At 38.1% G+C, this 19,497-nt stretch overlaps 1 protein-coding gene across 2 annotated transcripts in view; it reads left to right on the forward strand.

Annotated features, from left to right (window-relative positions):
* The window catches only part of LOC108247474 (receptor-type tyrosine-protein phosphatase gamma), a 520,767-nt gene that overhangs the window by 456,302 nt on the left and 44,968 nt on the right, over positions 1-19,497 (forward strand). For both annotated transcript variants that reach the window (XR_005233059.1, XM_037975187.1), the window contains exons 10-13: positions 7,028-7,136; positions 7,385-7,434; positions 8,184-8,922; positions 17,898-18,048. Coding sequence is in view for 1 of the 2 variants with exons in the window: in XM_037975187.1 (XP_037831115.1) it covers positions 7,028-7,136; positions 7,385-7,434; positions 8,184-8,922; positions 17,898-18,048 (1,049 nt within the window). In the remaining variant the exon portion in view is untranslated. The remainder of the gene's footprint in view (positions 1-7,027; positions 7,137-7,384; positions 7,435-8,183; positions 8,923-17,897; positions 18,049-19,497) is intronic.

The following is a 19,497-nucleotide window of genomic DNA, read 5'->3' on the forward strand; positions in this document are numbered from 1 at the left end:
ACACCTGAGCAAAAAACATTATTTAATGCCTTTTTCCTTTTGGCAGTAGGGAATGATAAGTTAACTAAATAAGGTAAGATAATAAGGAGTAGCTACTAAACAGGACTGTGAAAGGACCCAGAGTATCCGAAGAAATCCCGCTGAGATCCAAACCAAGGAGGTCACAGAGCCATGCCTGTTTGAAAGGCAAGAAGTGCAAAAATAAAAAGGGAATCACATAGCAAATTGCAAATTCAGGTCCTTTGTTGAACTTTTTTATAAACACAATGAGGTTACATTAAATATAAAATAATTTATGCTATTTTTATTAAATATTAGTGCATTTAAAATGTACTCTGCGCTTTGAAGTGTTTGTTTAATGATTTTTCTCAAACACTCATCTTCCCCCTCATTGCGCACATAAGAACTTTTGATGTGCTTAGTTCATGTGAAAAAGCACCCTTCAGATTTATGCTGTTCTGTCCTGTGATCCACAGGAGAACTGTGAACAGTACCTCTCCAAACACAGCTTATATTTGAAGTCCATTATTCTGCAGAATAATGACTGAACTGTGAAGAGTAAATCCAGAAAGCTGTAGTGTTTTCATACTGCACAAGGTGAGGGAAAGCTTTAGGAAACGAAATTTAGTTTTAAAAAAAGACATTGTGTTTGAAAATGTTAAGGTTTGTAGAAACTAAATGTCATCTTTTCATTACTGATCTGAAATAAACACCAACATGAGAGAGGAAATGGCTTTCCTTACTTTTCAAAATTGAAAGTAGTTCAAGCAAATTAATAAACTGTATTTTCTGCACTATAAGGTGCACTGGTTTATAAGACGCACTGTCAGTGAATGGTCTCTTTTCAAACTTTTGTCATATATAAGGCCTACCGGACTATAAGGTGCATCATCGTACACCTCCCAATTTTTGTAACTTTGCGTGGATTGTGCGCGCCGCGCTCCATTCAAAATGGATGATTTTGCTGCTCTAGCAGAGCTGGTTCGCCTGTATCAGCATTTATATGATCCCTCTGTGAGAGATCACAAAGATAATCAAACGGTTCAAAACTCACAGAAGAAAACTGCACCGAAGTAAGTGTCAAGTATAAACGCCTCCATCATGCGCCGTGTGCGGAGCCCTGCGCGACTCTAACTGAGCCTTAATGCTGCAGGCGGTGCAGCTTTGTAGTTTACCAAAGTCGTACTAAAACATTATGACTTCTTACATATATATAGTATACAGTATACAGAATGGGGAAGTTAATAAAGCATATGAAATGTTTCTGAGAAACATTGGCATATTAAATATAACTGCTTTAATAAACAGCCCATCTATGACAAAAGATTTTAAAATGTCTTCAAAAAGAAAAACACTCTATGTAAAGAATTTATAAAATACAGAACTAAAGAAGCAAAAGATAAATATAAACACTCTAAGAATAAATTAATTTTAATATAATAATATTAATATGTAAGAAAACAATTATAATAAATTAACAAATAATAACACTGTTCCAGAGATTTGAACCACATAAATCACTATTGTAAAAATAATCCTGAACAGTCTAAATACCTTATTAACAATGATAAAATTATTAACAATTCAGATGAGGTGGTTAATATACATATTTCATGTTGTTGTTGTTGCTCCAGATATGGCTGACAAAATATGTGTGCCAAAAGCAACAGAAGAGGGAACAGAAGAATTTAAAAAGTAAAAATCCTAATTTAATTTCTCTCACAGCAGTTGATATGAAGGAAATAATCAACTTTGAAGAAATGTCAAAACAAATCTTTAGACTGGAATAAAATTGATATGAAAATTGTTTTAAAAAGTTACTGATACTGAATACTTCAAACTTTTTAAGACACATCTGTAACTTGTTGTGACAAACAAAATGGCTGAAGTTGTACCCTTGAATAAAAGTGGAACCAGTGGAACTAACCCTAACACTTCACAAATCACAGGCCTGTTTCTTTACTTTCACATATTTCCAGAATTCAAAAGAATTGTATTGTAAACCAGTGAAAGATAGTTTGATAGAAACAAATTATCACTAAATGTAAGTAAAACTAAGTTTCTGTGTCTGATAGTTACAAAATAGACACTAAATTTCAAATATTGATGCATAATATTGAAATAGAAAGAAAATAAGTTGTAATAAATGACAAAACCTGCTGTAAACATCACATAAGAAATGTCCAAACTAAAAATCTTTTCAGTCCTGAGCAGAACAAGTTACTTTAAAATCAGAAATCACTTCATCTGCTTTATTCCTCACTTATTTTGCCATTTTTCAGTTATTTTGTAGAGGTGTGGGGCACTATTTAACAAAAGTTCACTGCAACCACTATGTAAACTTAAAGGGGACCTATTATGCAAAATTCTCTTTGTGCATGTTTTTGTACTTCCATTTAGGTATCTACTGCTTCTAGAAACAGTCCAAGTGCAAAAAACCAAAAAAAAACACCAAGCGACCTGTTTCAAAAACCTCAGGATTATTGCGTCACAATCCCTGTTACCTAGCAACACCAAACTGAGCCCCGCCCCTCATCTAGCAACCCAAGTGGAGCTCCACCCACTTCATTACAAGAAGACCATCATGTTTGTTCTGCTGGTTTTGCTGCTGAAAAATGTCTGCTGGAAAAGGAAAATGTTCTGTTGTCAGCTGCAGTATAGAACATGTGTCCATGCATGTTCTCCCATCATGGAGAACAGAGCTGCATGGCTTCATTTTATTTTTGATGGCGATGTCCCCGGGATATCACCAAAGAAAGTTGTAGTTTGAACAGCTCAGCTGTCCCAGAAACACGTCTCTGTTAAAGTCACAGCAGGTTTGTCTAAACTAACATTAAAAATATGTTAATAAAAGAGAAGAAAAATTGGAAAAAATAAATAAAACCGATCTTTACGATGCGGCCGTCTGGATACTTTTCAGGTTCGAAGGAGGAGGAGCAGCGTCGGACTAAACTGACCCTGCTGCTGATCCGGGCCTTATTTTATTTAATTTGTTTGTTTGTTTGACTTAATAATGATATAAATGTGTGTCAGATCGGCAGCATTTAATCCTTCAGTGAGTTTTTATGTTCTGAGACGGGACACTGAGTTGGGGAGCGTGGCCAACAGTGGCTTTTTTGCATAACAGTGACGTAGCCCTAAAACTGCTCATTCTGAAATGAGCTCTAAACAGAACTGATCAGGTGAAATCTCAATATCTGAGAATGATTCTGTGTAATAAATGTAATGAACATGTTTTGTACAGCCCACAGACCTATCCTGACTTGTTCAACGAAGCATAATAGGTCCCCTTTGAAAAAAGGAAAAGGAATAAGAATCATGAATCAGGTTGGCTTTTTGGAACACATTAATGTTTTACTTTCAAATTCACATATATCAAAATGTTCAGATCTTGTCAAGTATCAAACGGCACAAATAATGTGCCAGGCAAGACATAACCTGGTGCCAGGAAACATACAGAAATGTTTTCTGATAGAGAGGGGGTTCTAATTTTAGAGGAAGGTTTAACTTTAAAATGTTTAGAGCACAAACAAGATGAAAATATTTTTTATTTCTAATTATGAAACACTTACTGTTGAATTATATGAATGTCCAAACATTTTCTAGTTTGAACGGCAATACAAGCCAAAGATGTTCAAAAGGTATTTATATAAAGAAAAGCCTGACATGATTGATAATATTTAACTAATTATGAAATAAATATTTATTATAAGACAGTTTCTGGGAATGTGGGTAAATGTGAATAGATTCATGTACACAGATATATTTATGCAGATATGAAGTTTTTCTTGCATGCAGCTATTGAAGAATTGTAAATATTTTACTGGATGGGGGTAGGATCAGATAAGTTTAAGCTTCCTTCTTCCTTTTGAACACTGGCTTTGGTAACACAACATGACAAAATAATTTAAGGGAAATTGAGCTGCACACATATTGTTGAACTATTTTTAACCTATTTAAAAAGAAAAAGTTGTTTTCTGCGGCACATCAGGCCTCCATACAAAATAATACAAAACTCAAAGTGGGAAGCATCCTCCATCAGTTCAGGTAAAGTGGCTTCTCAGTGGGCTGTGACTGTTGGAAATCACTTGGCAACTTGTGAGAAAATTGGTGAACTTTCCTTTGCAGTGTCACTGAAGTTTGGGAGTTTGCAACCAGTAAGCTGTGCAGCTGCATTTTGTGGAGCTTTTTTTAAAACAATTGCAGCCTATTATTGTGTGCAGGACTTGGAAAACTGTATTGTAGTGCCATGAACATTATTTTGTTGTCCACAATGTACCCACCCACCTTGACAACTGCACCCACATTTTTTGATTTATTCTGCTGGAATGCACTTTTGAAAAAAAGGTAAATGTCTTTTTATTTCTCATCAGTGTGGTTTATAGACCTGGACATTTGAGCCTGTAGCCGTAGATATTTCTCGTCATAAGGAGAGAGCCCATGGACTTGTCTAAATACAGCTCGAGTGCTCTAGACTTATGGAAACTAAATTGAGATGGGTTTGAGACACCTGCAAAAAGTCTGCAACTAAGTTGAGAAGATTTTGGAATGAGTTCCAGATTCTGTGACAACTTTTAAAAAAATATTTTTTGGCAAACGTTTTGAAGATGTTCAAAAATCTTGCGACACGAGAGTAAAGCCCTGCAACTCATGTGAAAAAATTAAGAACTCCTGCAAATGTTTTGAAACACTTTGTCAGCTCCCTCACAAATGCTGTTCACAACATGTCAGCACAACAGTTGCAGCCTACTGAAATATTGGATTTTAAAACTGGTTCAAAATCAGTTAAATTACAGGTTCTTCAGAGGCCAAAATGGGCATCCACAAAAGGCTGCAGAACCAACAGGGTGCCTCATTTCCTTTCACTGTGTTCTGGTGGCTGTTTATCAGAATACTAATGCTAAACTGGCAGAGATGCAGAGTTGACCTTGGACATTTGGCTTTGTGGAAAAACAATATCAAAGAAGAGAAAAAATGGGATCAGAGTGTCAGCTGGCTGTGAAAGTAGCATCACTTTTAGAATGTGGACACTTGCTATGATAAGAGAAATGGGAGGTGTTTTATCCTCCCATCATAACTCGAGGGACTTTCCCTCCTGCTGAAACCTACTGGGAACGTCCTTGTCTCATTCTCCTCATCCCTCCTATATTCTTCTATCCTCCCCATCACATCCTGTCAGCACTGTGATTGTATCCTTCCCTGATGCCTCTATCTAGGTCACCGTGGGAATGAGAAAGTCACAAAAACTTCCAAATATTATAGACAGTTCTCCCTTGTTGCATTCAATGGTAATCCCAGTGTGATAAAACAATCTGCACGATACTACTTGATCGCCAAAACCACTTGTGATGAAGGGTAGTATCAGAAAGAGGCAGAACTTCCAGTGCTGAAAGAAAGAAGGGCAGGTGGGTGGTGATAAAGAATTAGAAACAAAAAAAAACTAGAAAAACATTTTCTGCTAAATCCAATGAAAAAGTTGACACTGAGTTGTTCAACCTATAAATAGCAGCTAGGTCTAGCTGAACTTAAGCTGAGCACAAGCTAAAACACAACCACACAGTCCGCTCAGTTATATTCTCACACTGCAAAACTGACAAATTCAAGTGCAAAGTGTGAGAGGACTAAAGAAAGAGATTTAACACTTCAGCATGTGCAACTTCACGGCACAAACCTTTTTGTTTAAAATTTACAAACATATAACCTTCTATTTTTAACTTGGTTCCATGATTTGAAGCAGTATAGAGCTGCTAATTTACTCAATAAATGATGAAAACGACAGGTAAAAAACAAAACTTCAACACTTCAGTATTTATCAAAGTATGAACTGCTTTATATCAAGCACAACCAAATAATACATCAAATAACATTCTTCCTTTTTATTTACTGGTAAGTCATATTTTATTACTTTACTATACACTTTTTTTTTCAATTCGTTTGATTGCAAAAAAGTTTTTCTACCTTGAGTCCATTTATTTAGCCCAGCGAAAACAGCAGCATTTCTGGATAGTGTTGGCATATTTCTCCTGCTTTGCATGACAGAGCTTTAACCAGCATTTGTAGAGTTTGTTTACAGACACTGATTTGTGGATGTGTTCCTCAGTCCATGCAGTGATGTCCAGAACATGCAGGGCTGAAGATCACAAGCATCAAATATTGACTTTCAGCCTTGTCCTTCGAGTACACAGATTTATTTCAGATTTTTGAAATCTTTCTAGGATTTCATGAAATGTTGATGATGGGATATTCGAAGTCTTCCCAATTTTCTGTTTAGAAACATTATTCTGAAATGGTTCCACTATTTTTAGATGGTATGTTTTTGTAAACTGGTGAAGCTCTGCCTGTCTTCACTTCTGAGAGTTTTCTTTTTTGTACTCCATCCTTTTACTGACCTGTTGCCAGTTAAAATGCTCCTTTCACTTGTTTATTAAAATTACATTTTACAAAATGTCCCAAATTGTTAGAATTAGGATTGTATAATAACCACTGAAAACTAATAAATGCCAAAATAAATTGATAGTGAATCATATCTGCAGCATAAAGTAAAGAAGTTATAATGACAGCATCTTCTTAAGAATATTAAAAAAATAAATAAACTTGTAAAGTGGATGTATTGAACTTATTGGAATTCCAGTTAAGGTGGATCAGGTTTTACAGGCTAAATGTTCATCTTTGTAACAATATTACAAATCCTAATTGTTCCATTCTTCTTGTGGAGAATAAAGAAGTGGAATATTTATCTTAATTTATGAGTGAATATGATGAAAAGGGACACCATTCCAACAAAAATGATTTGGGAATGAGAGTGCGTTTAATCTAGGTAGAATATCCTCTCCTGAAATCAGACTTTATGAAGGAATCCTGTTTCTACATCAGTCAGTTTGGTTACAACCTATGCCAGACAGCTTGCTTCAGGTGGAAGGCAGGCAAGTTTAATCTGTTACCATGGTGACTGACTCAGAGTTTCAGTTCCCTTTCTGGGATGGAAAACTTCCGGTTAACTTACCCAGAGCCTCCTGTTTTTGTGCAGGAAGCCATCATTGCTCCTGTCTCTCCTGACGTGCTGTACCTGTTTCGAGTGCAGGCGATCTGCATGAACGACATGCGCAGTGACTTCAGCCAGAGTATGCTTTTCAGAGGTAACACACAAACCCACACACACTCATCCTTAACTTCACTACAATGTTTTACTGACATGTCTCAGTAAGAACATAGACTAGGATTTAATTTGTTCATAATATATATTTAAAAACGTCATTCAGACTTTCCTCATCTTTATTTTTGTTTTTTTGTTTTTCATAGCTGCTGGCTCAGGAAGGATAATATAAACATTTGAAGCTTTTCAGTGTTTTATGATTTATTAGGGATCTTTCTTCTGTGTTTTTAGCAAACACCACTCGGATCTTTGAGGGGACCAGGATTGTCAAAACTGGAATGGTAAGGGACCCAGAACAACAGTTTTTCCTTGTATTCTCCAGCAGAGGGCAGTGTCACTGTGGCAGTAATGTTGACATCTATAAGTGTTTACACAAGGTGCTCTAAAGATGATTAAAAGCTAATATTAGTGTGGCCTGCTTGTGGGAAAGCTTGGGTTAACACCTGATTACTTTTTGAGTTAGACACCACAGAGTTTACACTGTGCATACTTTCCCCAAGGAGCCCTAAACAACAACAACAAAAACTTTCCTATTGTATTGATTGTATTGTCTCCGTGGCGACAGCACAGAATGATACTTCCATTTCTTATTTATGTTGATGGCAGCAGTAAAACAAAGCATTACACTCCCAGACAGACAGAAAATATTTCCAAAACAGTGGAAGACATTCAAACTCTAAGTTTTTTCTAGGACAGTGCAACGTTGACATTCATTGTTATTCAAACTAACACTTTAGTTCTGTTTGCAGTTTCTGAAGCCCCTGCAGTAAGACTTCTGTGCAGGTGTGATTATTAAAAAATCAGTCTGAGTGAGTTTTATAGGATTTGATGAGATACCAGCCCAGCATGTTGTTCTCTAGTCCTCCTGAAAGGGTTAGGGTTAGATAGAGTTAATTTACATATAAACTTAGAGAACTGAATCTTCAGATATACTTTACAAATGTTATACTCTGACTACATGAGTAAATTTGAAGCTTCTGATTCATAATTATTTCTGTCACATTTTAATTAGTAAATTGTTTCTCTTCAGCCAACACTGTCTCCAGCCTCTTCAGCTGACATGGCTCCCATCTCATCTGGCTCCTCTACTTGGACCGCTTCTGGCATCCCTTTCTCTTTCGTCTCCATGGCAACGGGCATTGGGCCTTCCTCTAGTGGTAGTGAGGCGACAGTGGCATCTGTGGTGACAAGCACCTTACTGGCAGGTCTTGGATTCAGTGGCGGTGTCATCTCATCTTTTCCCAGCTCCATTTGGCCAAAACTTAATCCCACCTCTCAGCAGCAGGTGGCCAAAGGCTCGGAACCCGCCAAAGATGGCACCATCTCTACAACTGCTGTCGCCATGGCTACAGCCAAAGGTAATGGTGAAACTGAACGTGAGGACAGGAAGAACAGCAAAGGCAAAAAAGAGAACAGAATGACGGACGAATATAGGAGCAAAGAAGGAGAAGAAAGAGAGAAAGGTAAGAAGAAAAGGAAGAAAAGGAAGAAGAAGAAGAAGAAAGGATCTAAAAGTGTAGGTGAGGCAGGAAACAAGGAACACAGCACTTCAGTGAAGCGGCACTACAGCGAGACACCAGACTGCACCGTAAAGAAGGCAGAACAGACAGAATCATTTGCAACAATTTGGTCACCTAACAGACACCAAGCAGAGGTCTACAGCTACAGTCCACTGAGCTCTGCTAGCATAAGAGACATACATGATGATCACAAAGAGCATGAAGCATCAGAATGGGACAAGAATCTCCGGCCTCTCTCAGTTCTAACAGGTGAGTCAACCAATGTGTCATTTAAGAACTTGGATACTCTGAACAGGTGGACCTGTGAAAAACCTTATTTATAGTAGTAATAATTATTACTGAAAGGTGAAAGGCAGGTGATAGCCAAGGATTATGGTGTTATTTTATAGTTGGATGAACTGCAAAGTTTTGCAATATTACAAAAGGCAGCAGCAGCGTCCACACAACAGCAGGAATTACACAGCTTCCTTTAGTCCTTCACAATAAAAGTTTTGAACATGTACTCTAAGTGTTGCTTTTAAAAGACCCTCTAAACACCCAAAGTTTAAAATTATATCTTATCCAATGACTGCAGAGTGGGCCTCTGCTTTTTACCCACCTGTGAAAGCGACAGGCAAGCAGCAACAAGGTCAAAGGTCAGAACGTAGTATCAGGGATTCTATAAGTATAATATAAGCATCATAAAAGTTACATCATATACATTACAGGACTTGAAGATTCATAAAATGTGCTTCAATTCTTCATGTTTGGACCCACTAAAAATGTGTTTGTGTTTGTGGATCTACCAGCATATGTGGCAAAATAAGAAACAGTGTGACAGCAGATTTAGAAACAGAAAAAGGTGGCAGATAAAACCCTTACGGTGCCGGAGGCCGAACTGACTCTGAACACGTGCTGTGATCAGGCAAACTGATTTCTGTGTCGTCATTATTACCCACTGATGAAGTGAAAAGCATATGGATAATGTAGGAAAATGTTTTTATCTGTGTCTGTGCATGTTTGTCTATTGTCTCATGAACCACTGGACAAATTTGAATGAAACTCTCAGAAATTATTTAGAGAAGTACATCTATGAAGCATGTGTGCAACCAATTAACGTTTGAGGTCAACCTCAGTAAAGATGGTTTAGCTTTAACTAACAGTTATTCAGCTAAAATGGAGTGGTACTCGCTGAGAGTGACCTTCAACACATACTCTGATTGCTAATTGTTTGCACAAGTTCCTTTTTTTAAACTATACCATGATCTTTTAGAGTCAGCTCTGTCTGTCTTTTAGCAAACTATTTTGTAAACCACTAGACAGATCTTAATAAAACTCTTAGAAAGTAATTATTAGATGTACGTCTACAACTTAACTTTTGAAGTTAACCCAATTCAAGATGGCTAACACAACTAATCAACATTAATTAACCCTAAAATGGTCAGTTTTACAGATAATGCAATAAAGATAAAGTTTGTGTGGTAGTAGCTGAGTCATTCCCTGCATATTGCAAGTGTTAAAACATCATTCAAGATCACACAGTATCACAAACCCTTTAAATGACACGCAACATCAGTTACAAGGTTTGACCAAAATGGCTATAATGCCATAATTTGTCACCATACCATGAGCTTGGTTTAAAACTCATGAAAGGTGGCAGGATATATCCATCCCTTTCAGGAATGCTAGGCCTTTATTTTCAAAAATGACTTAATAATACTGTGGGCCACTAGTTGAGGATCGTTAGTTTTTTCCTCATCATTCTAGATCTTTGGAATTGAGAAGGAAATCCTTCAGCCACAAAACTGGAAACCAATGAATGTAGATTTTTTTTTCTCAACTCTGTCTTTCTGCTTATCTATAGCTTACATTTAGCTTCCCTAACTTCCCTTGTCTCCTCCCCCTCCCATCCCTTTCTGTCACTCCCCTGACGCCTCCTCATCCTCTCTCTCCCCTCTCTGATGTGAGATCTGGCCTACTTTCAGACATGGCTAAAGGAGATGAGGCTCAGAGGCTGGACTCAGCTGCAGGGAAGAAAAAGGGTTTTTGCTCCGTTTATAGTTGGTGTGTTTTTGGTATGTTAGTGTCTTTTTGAAACTCGGTGCATACAAACATCTGGTTGCATCTGAGTATTTTCTGGTTGGAGCTTCTTTATTTATTTAGATTATTGTTGGCTGCCCAGCGTAATTATAAAAGAAAAACAGAACAGAAAGGAAGCAGCAGCCCTGGCTTTTCTCTCTGCACTGCTCATGTCTGGTGTCTGTGTGGAAACAGGAGGGGGATGCAGTGTTAATGAAAGTGCCAGCCAGTTGTGGTACAGTGCAAAGGCCCGGCCCGACGTTGCATTCAGCTTCAGGCAGAACTTCAGATTAAAAGCCATGGGGGACAGAATCAGCTCCAGCAACATCAAGGCTCCAGTGAATGAACTGGGTAGGTCCTGCTGCTGCTACTGCAAGGAAATACATTAAAAGTAAATGATATATAACAAGTGTCATAAATTATTCAAATCTGGTTTTATGTAATCATCAGTCTGCACTCAGTGGAACAGTGTGCTGATTGTGCAGAGCTCAGGGAAAGAAGGCTGCAGAGAACAAGTCAAAAAGGCTTTATTTTGTAGTTATTGTTTTGATAATGTGGTGTTACTTAAAATGAAATTTTAGTTTAGCCAAAGTGGAACAAAGTAAAACAATTACAACAACAAACAAAATCTCCTTTTATGCTTTTTTTGTCTCACCTGGTATATCACTGTGGTTCAGATAAGGTTACAAGAGGTCCATTTGGCCTGGCTTATCAAATATGTAGTGCCTCAATTTTCCATCCAATCTTAGAATAGTTGGTGTAACACTTTTCTCTGTTAATCCCACTCTCCATTTGTCTTTTTTGTACTTCTCGCTCACTCATAAACAGTTAATTTAACTTAGTTTATATCAGTACAGATTAATTATACAGTACCGTTTCAAAACATAAGTCATCTCAGGGCACTATACAAAAGTAACAGGTTCAAACATAAATTGCATAAAATCCAATTCAGTACAAAACAGAGATTCAGTTCCACTTATAGCCAGTTCATTCCTTCCATCCATTTTCTTTACCTGCTTTTCTGTTTAATAACAAATCATGGTGAACAAACCACAAAGCAGCTGGCAGAAAAATTCTTAAATGACCTGTCCTGCCATTTCTTGTGGCTACAATAAGAAATCTTAATTAAAGAGATGTAAGATTCTATAAATATGACTTTTAAAACAGTGGAAGGTTTGAATATATGCAGGGTTTCCCCCAGAAAAGACGCTAAGCCTGGTGATAGGTGGCCGACCGCCGGCCGACCGCCGGCCGACCGTGATTTAGTTAAAAAAATAATTAAAGTTGAAAATATGGCCATTTATTATGTGATATTGTAAGATATTTGTGTCAAATATTAACACAACTACAGTTTTACAAAAAGGCACTTTTGAAATACTTTTTTAAACAAAAATACAATTAAAATAAATACTAATTGTTTGCACCTAATTTAAATCCTAAATTAAGTCACATTAACAAATAAATTAAATTAACATAAATGAAAAAGTGCAAACAATGCACCAACACACGTCCCACTTCCAGGCCAATGAATAACAACAGAGAACTCTGACAAACAGACAGATGCTGGACTGTGCTTTTTGTGGCACAGGCTGCATGTTGGATCACTACATGGAACAACAAAACAAAACATATCTAATGCTGAGTTTAATAGAATCATTTTACTGGTAAACAAGGATAAATTAGCACGCGTCATATTAATATTTTCACTAAGTACAAAACATGCTTACTGTATTCGGTCTTGTAAAGTCACTCGCTGAATTTCAGCTCGACTAACTATTGTGGTCTATAAACACTCCTTTTTATCAGCTGCAGCAGTAATCTCCTTCCATGAGTTTTAAGCCATTTAATTATCTTTGTGATCTCTCAGAGGGATCAAACAAATACTGTTACAGGTGAACCAGCTCTGTTAGAGCACCGAAATCGGGCATTTTGAATGGAGCGCGGCACGCACAAAAAGTGGGAGGTGCACAACCACTCGACGCAACATTGTGCGGGGCCTTCGCGCAGGGGCGGAGACAGCGCGATTGCGTCACTGTTAGCATGCGCACCCTCGTGTGGTGATCAAGGCACGGTGACCTTGCGGAGGGGGTGCTGGTGGAAAAAAAACGTGTATAAAAAATTACGTATTTTACAATGAACAAGCGGAGCTTACCCTGCAGTGGGGGAAACCTAGTATATGTCAGACAAGGTTAATAGTTTAGCCACTATAGCCATTTTCAATTGTAAAGTCTCAGCACCACTCATTTCGACCTAATTTGACTCAACTCAGTTCTACATGGTCTCTGTTGTTTTCGAAAGAACTGAGTGCCACTTGATGTGGGCGGGCTGTCGTAGCATGACTCAAAACTTACCAGCAATGAGTAAATAACTAGAATAAAGTCCCGAACACTCACCATTATTTGCTACGGTTTACAAAAATGCCATGGCTGAGTTGAGGCCACTTTCCACTATCGGTCAGAGCCCATAACTAAGGTCCATTTGGTCTAGCTCCCTCTGAAATCTGTTGCTGGCCAACAAGCACGGAAATGTCTGCACCTTGTCATAGTACCACAGTGTTGGTGTTACTATTTTAATGGATATATTACACTGCCTGGCCAAAATGAAGTCGCCACCTGAATTTAACTAAGCAAATAGGTACGAGCCTCCTTATGGATAATTACTGCATGGACAATGATGTTTCAGCTAACCTCAAATGGTGCAATGAGCTGCTTCTCATTTCTCAAACAACCATGTCGAAAGATGCATCTCGTGGTCACGGAAAAGATATCAGTCTGTTTGAGAAAGGTCAAATCATTGGCATGCATCAAGCAGAGAAAACAGAATGTCCAGACCTTAACCCCATTGAGAATTTTTTGGATGTGCTGAAGAAGGCTTTGTGCAGCGGTCAGACTCTACCATCATCAATCAGTCCCTCCAGGATTCCACGGGCATTTGTTGTGATTGTTGCAGCTAAAATGCCTGATTTCGCGGGGCATTTTCCTAAAAGTTGCGATTTTTTTTTTACTAAAATCAATAAAAAAACATAACTTTTAATATATAAACCAAAAATCCTTCCTAGTTTTGTAAGATAATTCCCAACAAACATTGACATTCTCAAAAGGTGCTTTATTTGAGAACTTTGATAGCTTCTAAACTGACATTCATNCCCTGGTCTGCAGCTCTCCTCACATGTTTTGCAGACACAAAGTGTTTGTCGATGCGTTTATGTTCCATGATTACACTGCAGGACGTGCAAAACAGCTGCAGCTGGGGAGGAAACTGGTTTGCGACCGCAGTGAAGTTTTAAGTTGGATGATGGATATTCGTGCTCCGCAGAGTTAGCGACGTCTAGCTCACGGCTGACCCGAAACAGGAACGCTAATGTCGGCCAGCCGTTTTATGCCGGCCCCTTCTCTCACGCGCGGTGATTCACTTAGGGACGGCTGGCCGGACCGCGAATATCCAATATCCAACTTAAAACTAACTTTACTGCGGTGTTTTGCGCGGTCCTTTGCTGAAATCTTTGTGGGCAAATGTGAAGCATTAGCGCACATTTTTGCTTCGGTCGCTGCTCCTGCACGCTCCCGGCATTCTGATGTTAACAGGAAGTGACGTCATGTGTCGTCTTTGTGAGTTATTTGGGGTTATTTTGTATTCCACACTACACAAACCCACAAAGAAGACACTGGACCACAGAAACGGTGGCGAATCACTTTAGAAACAATAAATATTGGGTTAAAGTTATGGTGTTTTGGACAAAGTTGCAAAAAATGTCATAGTTTTGGTGTTTGGTTTGGTGTTTTTTGTAACTCTTGTTTTGCTTTGGTTATATGTTGGTGTTCATGTCTTCACCTCCCCAGTATTTTTCCAGTCCTCTCTGCCACGCCCATCTCCACCTGTTTGTAATCATATTCACTCACCGGTCACTTTTCATCACTCGTCACTGGATCATTCCACTTTGTCTGCTTGTCTTTCGCTCCTTGCCATGCCATGCCCTGTTTCTTGTTTTTGGATTTTGTTAGTGTTTGTTTTGCTGCCACGCCAGCCTTTTGTTTGTTATTTTAAGTTAATAAATTAGTTTTTGTTCTTTTACATGATTCGTCTGCGTTCCGGGTTCGCCTCTGTCTTCCCCCCTTCTGACAGAAAGTTGCGATTTTGCGGGGTTTGCTTGATTTTGCGTTAATAGTTGCGATCGCAACATCGCAAAATCCTGGAGGGTCTGATCAATGCAAGATCTTGGTGAAAAATTATTGCAACACTGGATGAAAATAAATCTTGTGACATTGCAGAAGCTTATCGAAGTAATGCCACAGTGAATGTGTGCCGTAATCAAAGCTAAAGGCTGTCCAACCAAATATTTTAGTAGGTATCCTTTGTTTTGGTGGTAACTTTTTTTTGTCCAGGCAGTGTATATATATTTTTAAAAAGTAAATAACAAAAATGAATGTTGAGGTTGCAAAGTTTTAAGAAAGGTGGGTTTCTTTTAAACGTTATTCTCCTGTGATTGACATCACTCTTTGGCTATTACCTGCTCTAAAGCAGCAGGTGATAAGTTTGATTTCAGCCTAAACTGTGAGGAAGAAGCTCTGTTCATTCATTGATGTTTTCCCTAATGAGATCCCAAATAGAAAAATCAATCTGACACAACAATTATATATCATTATCGTCATACTGGCTACTGAAAGATTTTAACAAGAACATTGCCAAATAAGACAAAATGATTAAAAGTTAGTCAGAGTTGTACATTTTTAAATTACTCACATAACCTTAAGCAAACATGTGAATTGTGCTTGAAAACTTGAATACACCCACACTTTACATTTTAAGAAGCTGTAGTTAGACTACAGTTAAAAAAATTATGAATTGTACAAAATATTATTATAAGAATCATTATTTAAACTGATCATACAGCCTATTCAAAATAACTGAACTATCACTTTAACATTCAAACAGCTGCTGTTTTTAGGTGACCGTTGAAAAAAATATTTCAATTTAAACTTTAATGGCTCGTAATTTTACTGGGATATTAAAATGTGTATGTGTTTATATATATATATATATATATATATATATATATATATATATATATGTGTGTGTGTGTGTGTGTGTGTGTATACATATATACACATTCTAAGTCTTGACCTGGAGTGAATGATCAGCTGATGTGTGAATATAGCTGGTGCACTGAGATAAGCAGACTGTAGTTACAGGTATAAATAATGTTATAAATTATGCTATTTAGTCTCTTTAAATTTAGTATTATTCTTCATCAGGCTGAATGTTTTAATTAGACCAGGTTCTGTCCACTTATTGATTCTCGGACATGTTTTTGTTTATGAGCTTGAGAGTAGATGATGTACTCTGTTAGCATTCTGAGTTAATAACTACTTGGTCCCCCAGCTGCTACAGAGCTAACCAACGTTAGCGGTGTCAGGCATTGATGTTTGACTAATTTTCACAATGTCTCTTTATTTTCTCAACCTTTGTTCAAACTCACAAAACAAACAAATGTGTTTTTAAACTCACCATCACAAGCTGCAGGTCTGAGGGTTTATGCTAACACAGCTAACAGCAGAATAAAGCAGCTTACTTCTTTTAACTTGAGCCAGAGTCTCTTTTAAACATGGCCAGCAGTTCCAGAAGTTTGCTTGATTATCTTTAGTTCAACTTGAACAAAAGTCATGGTGGACGTTAGCTGCCTGCTTGTAATGATACTGTACTGTTTGGTATCATGTGTAGACCACAGAAACTCAACATGGACAACAGAAAGCTAAGGAGTGAGTTCACCCAGGAGCTTAAAAAGAAAATTATTGGCAGCATGTTTCAGGTAAAGATTAAAATACCATCTCCAAGCAGCTTGATGTTCCTGACTGCAGCTGCACAGATTATGCAGAAGTTTAAGTTCCACAGGACTGGGCCAACCTCCCAGCACATGGTCACAAGAGGTAAACTGATGACAAATTGAAGAGGCAGATAATTTGAATGGTAACCAAAGAGCCCAGAACATCTTCCAAAGAGATTAGAGGGAAATCTGTTGATGTTTGAGCCAAATTGGACTTAATGGAAGATGACTGAGATAGACTTCAAATAATAAAGTGGCAACTGAAATTTGCCAAATTTCAGTTGCCACTGAGAAGTCACAAAGCCTCTGGGAGAATGTTCTTTTGACAGATGAGACAAAACTGGAGCTGTTTGGTGTCAGCTCACTGTTCACAGACCCAAAATGAAGCATACAAAGAAAGGAGCCTTGTACCTACAGCGAAACATGAAAGAGACTTGGTTCTGTCCTGGGGCTGCTTTCCTGCATCTGGCACAGTGTGTCTTGAACCTGTACAGGGTACAATGAAATCTAAAAACTATTGAGGCATTCTAGAGCAAAATGTGCTACCCAGTGTGAGAAAGCTTGAGTCCAGTAGTTGTTAGCAAAATGTTCAACACAAATCTTGTGCAATCAATTAGCGCTCAGATTATAAATTGAGGTATTGTCTGTGTTACTACCACACCAAACTTCAGCCTAAATATTTGTGAAATTCAGTGAGTTTCATCATTCCTTGTGTTTGCTAAGATTGCTTAGCTGTTGCGGCCATTTGGAATTGGGTTGACTCCAAAAGATAATCAGTTGTAGATGTCAACCCACTGATTGCTTTTAAACAGTTTTATTAATGTCCATTCAGTGATTCATGAGGAATTTTGCTTACGTTAAAATAAATGTTTTCAAGATGAAAAGCAGAAACAGTAAACAACAAACTTGTTGAGTGCCTGTTGGGTTTTACCTGCACTGATTTGCAGCACATTCTCATTGAGATTCCAATAAATCTTTTATATTATGACTTGGTTTAAATGACATCTTCTTGAAACAGCAGAAGAAATTGATTTCCTAAGTTGGAGACCTGCACAGTTTAACTCTAAAACATTTGTGAATGTTTCCAGCACTCAGTTTTATGTAATTTTTGTCATATTTTGATGTAGTTTTTCCACAATATATCAGTTTATAAAGTTTATTCAGACCTCAGCTTGTGCTTGTGACGTCAGAACATGTAAAATGCTACTGTGCAATAATAAAATGGTATAATTACTAAATCTCATTGGCATTTATGTTCTTCAACCTCCTCTGGGTTCCATTCTCCTCTACAATATAAACTTGAATTCTTTTCTTTTTTATTCCTCCCTTCTTTTCTCTCTTTCAGACCACTCCAGTATGACCAACCTGACTCGTCAAGGGAAGCCACAGTCTGGAGCCAGACTGGGCCATGTGGGGTGGCTTGTACCACTAATACTCTTCTCAGCTCTGACCTCCTTCTTCCTCATCCTTCTGCTGGCTGTGCTCATGTACTGGAGGTAGGCTGAAGAAAACTAGCCTAAACTTAATGGCAGAGTGGCAAACAAAAAGCCACAGTTGAAAAACACTCATACTAAATCTTGACTGGAGTCTCAAAACAATCTAGACAACCTTTAGTCAAGTTTTAATCTGCGTTTTCTTCAACAATGGCTTTTTCTTTACCACTCTCCCATAAAGCTTTGACTAGTGAAGAACTTTGGCAACAGTTGTTGTATGTACAGTCCCTCCCACCTCACCTGCTGAAGCTCGTATCTCCTTCAGAGAGCTCACAGGGGTCTTGGTGGACCCTCTCACTATTTTCGTTCTTCACAGTCACTCAGTTTGTAAGGACGACCTGCTCCTGGTGGATTTACACATGTCCCATATTCCTTCCATCTCTTGATGATGGTTTTACCAGAAGTCCTGGGATGTTTAGGGGCTTGGAAATCCTTTTGCATCCATCTCGAGTTGTACTTTTCAATAATCTTTTCCCTGAGTTGAATTAAGACTATTTTTAAATTACATATTTTTATTTAATTGGTATTACTAAGCAGAAATTTGATTTCACTTTGACATTGAACATTGAAGGACATTTTTTTTCTTTTTTTTTTTTTTTGTCAAAAGGGCAAATTTATATTGACCATGATAGATTTATGACAACAATAAAAGCATAACCCAATCAAGGGGGTGAATACTTTTTATAAACACTGTATTTGCTCTAAATTTACCTCTTCCTTTTCTCCCCTCATCAGTTCAGTTCCAGTCAGATCTAATCATATTATAATACAATGCATTCATATAGAGTACATTATGAAATGCCATCTGGCAAAAGTTATTTGTTTAAAAAACCCAACAGATTGTGTCAAATCTTCACTTTATCACAATCCCCTATCCTGTGCAGCATGTTGGGAACGGTGGAAAGGAATGGCCCCCTTTTAACAGGAAGGGATATTTGAACAGAACCAGGCTCAGGTCAAGTGACCATCTGCCTCAGCTGGCTGGGGTTAGAGAGAACAGAAGGGTTAGTCCAAGTCATAACATTTAAGTTTGAGGACCCAACGGTGCAAAGCAGCAGGTATATTTCCAGAAAAAGTTTTTAATAATCATCAAAAACCAAAATAGGGCAGAACAGAAGACGTATGTATGTGGAGCTGACAATGAGTTAGCATAGGCGCCGGAACCACTGGGGCCAGGGGGCCATTGGCCCCCCCACTTTCCGGCCCTGCCACTGCGCTGCGTGTTCCCACCAGACGGCTGCACAAACTGCACGCGACTCTCACAGACTGTGACTAACGTATCTCTGTGTTTATATAGAGACAGAAGCACAAATAAAACCTACAGCATTGAGATCTGGACCAAATTCTTAAAGCTCCAGTCCAGGGTCAAAACAGTCACCAAAAAGTTTCTGCAGATGCGACAGCGCGGAGTCATTAACACATGAAAAAAGGCTCTGGCTCTGATACGTCCGT

Source organism: Kryptolebias marmoratus, linkage group LG4 (genome assembly GCF_001649575.2).
Source record: "Kryptolebias marmoratus isolate JLee-2015 linkage group LG4, ASM164957v2, whole genome shotgun sequence".
Classification (NCBI taxonomy): Eukaryota; Metazoa; Chordata; class Actinopteri; order Cyprinodontiformes; family Rivulidae; genus Kryptolebias; species Kryptolebias marmoratus.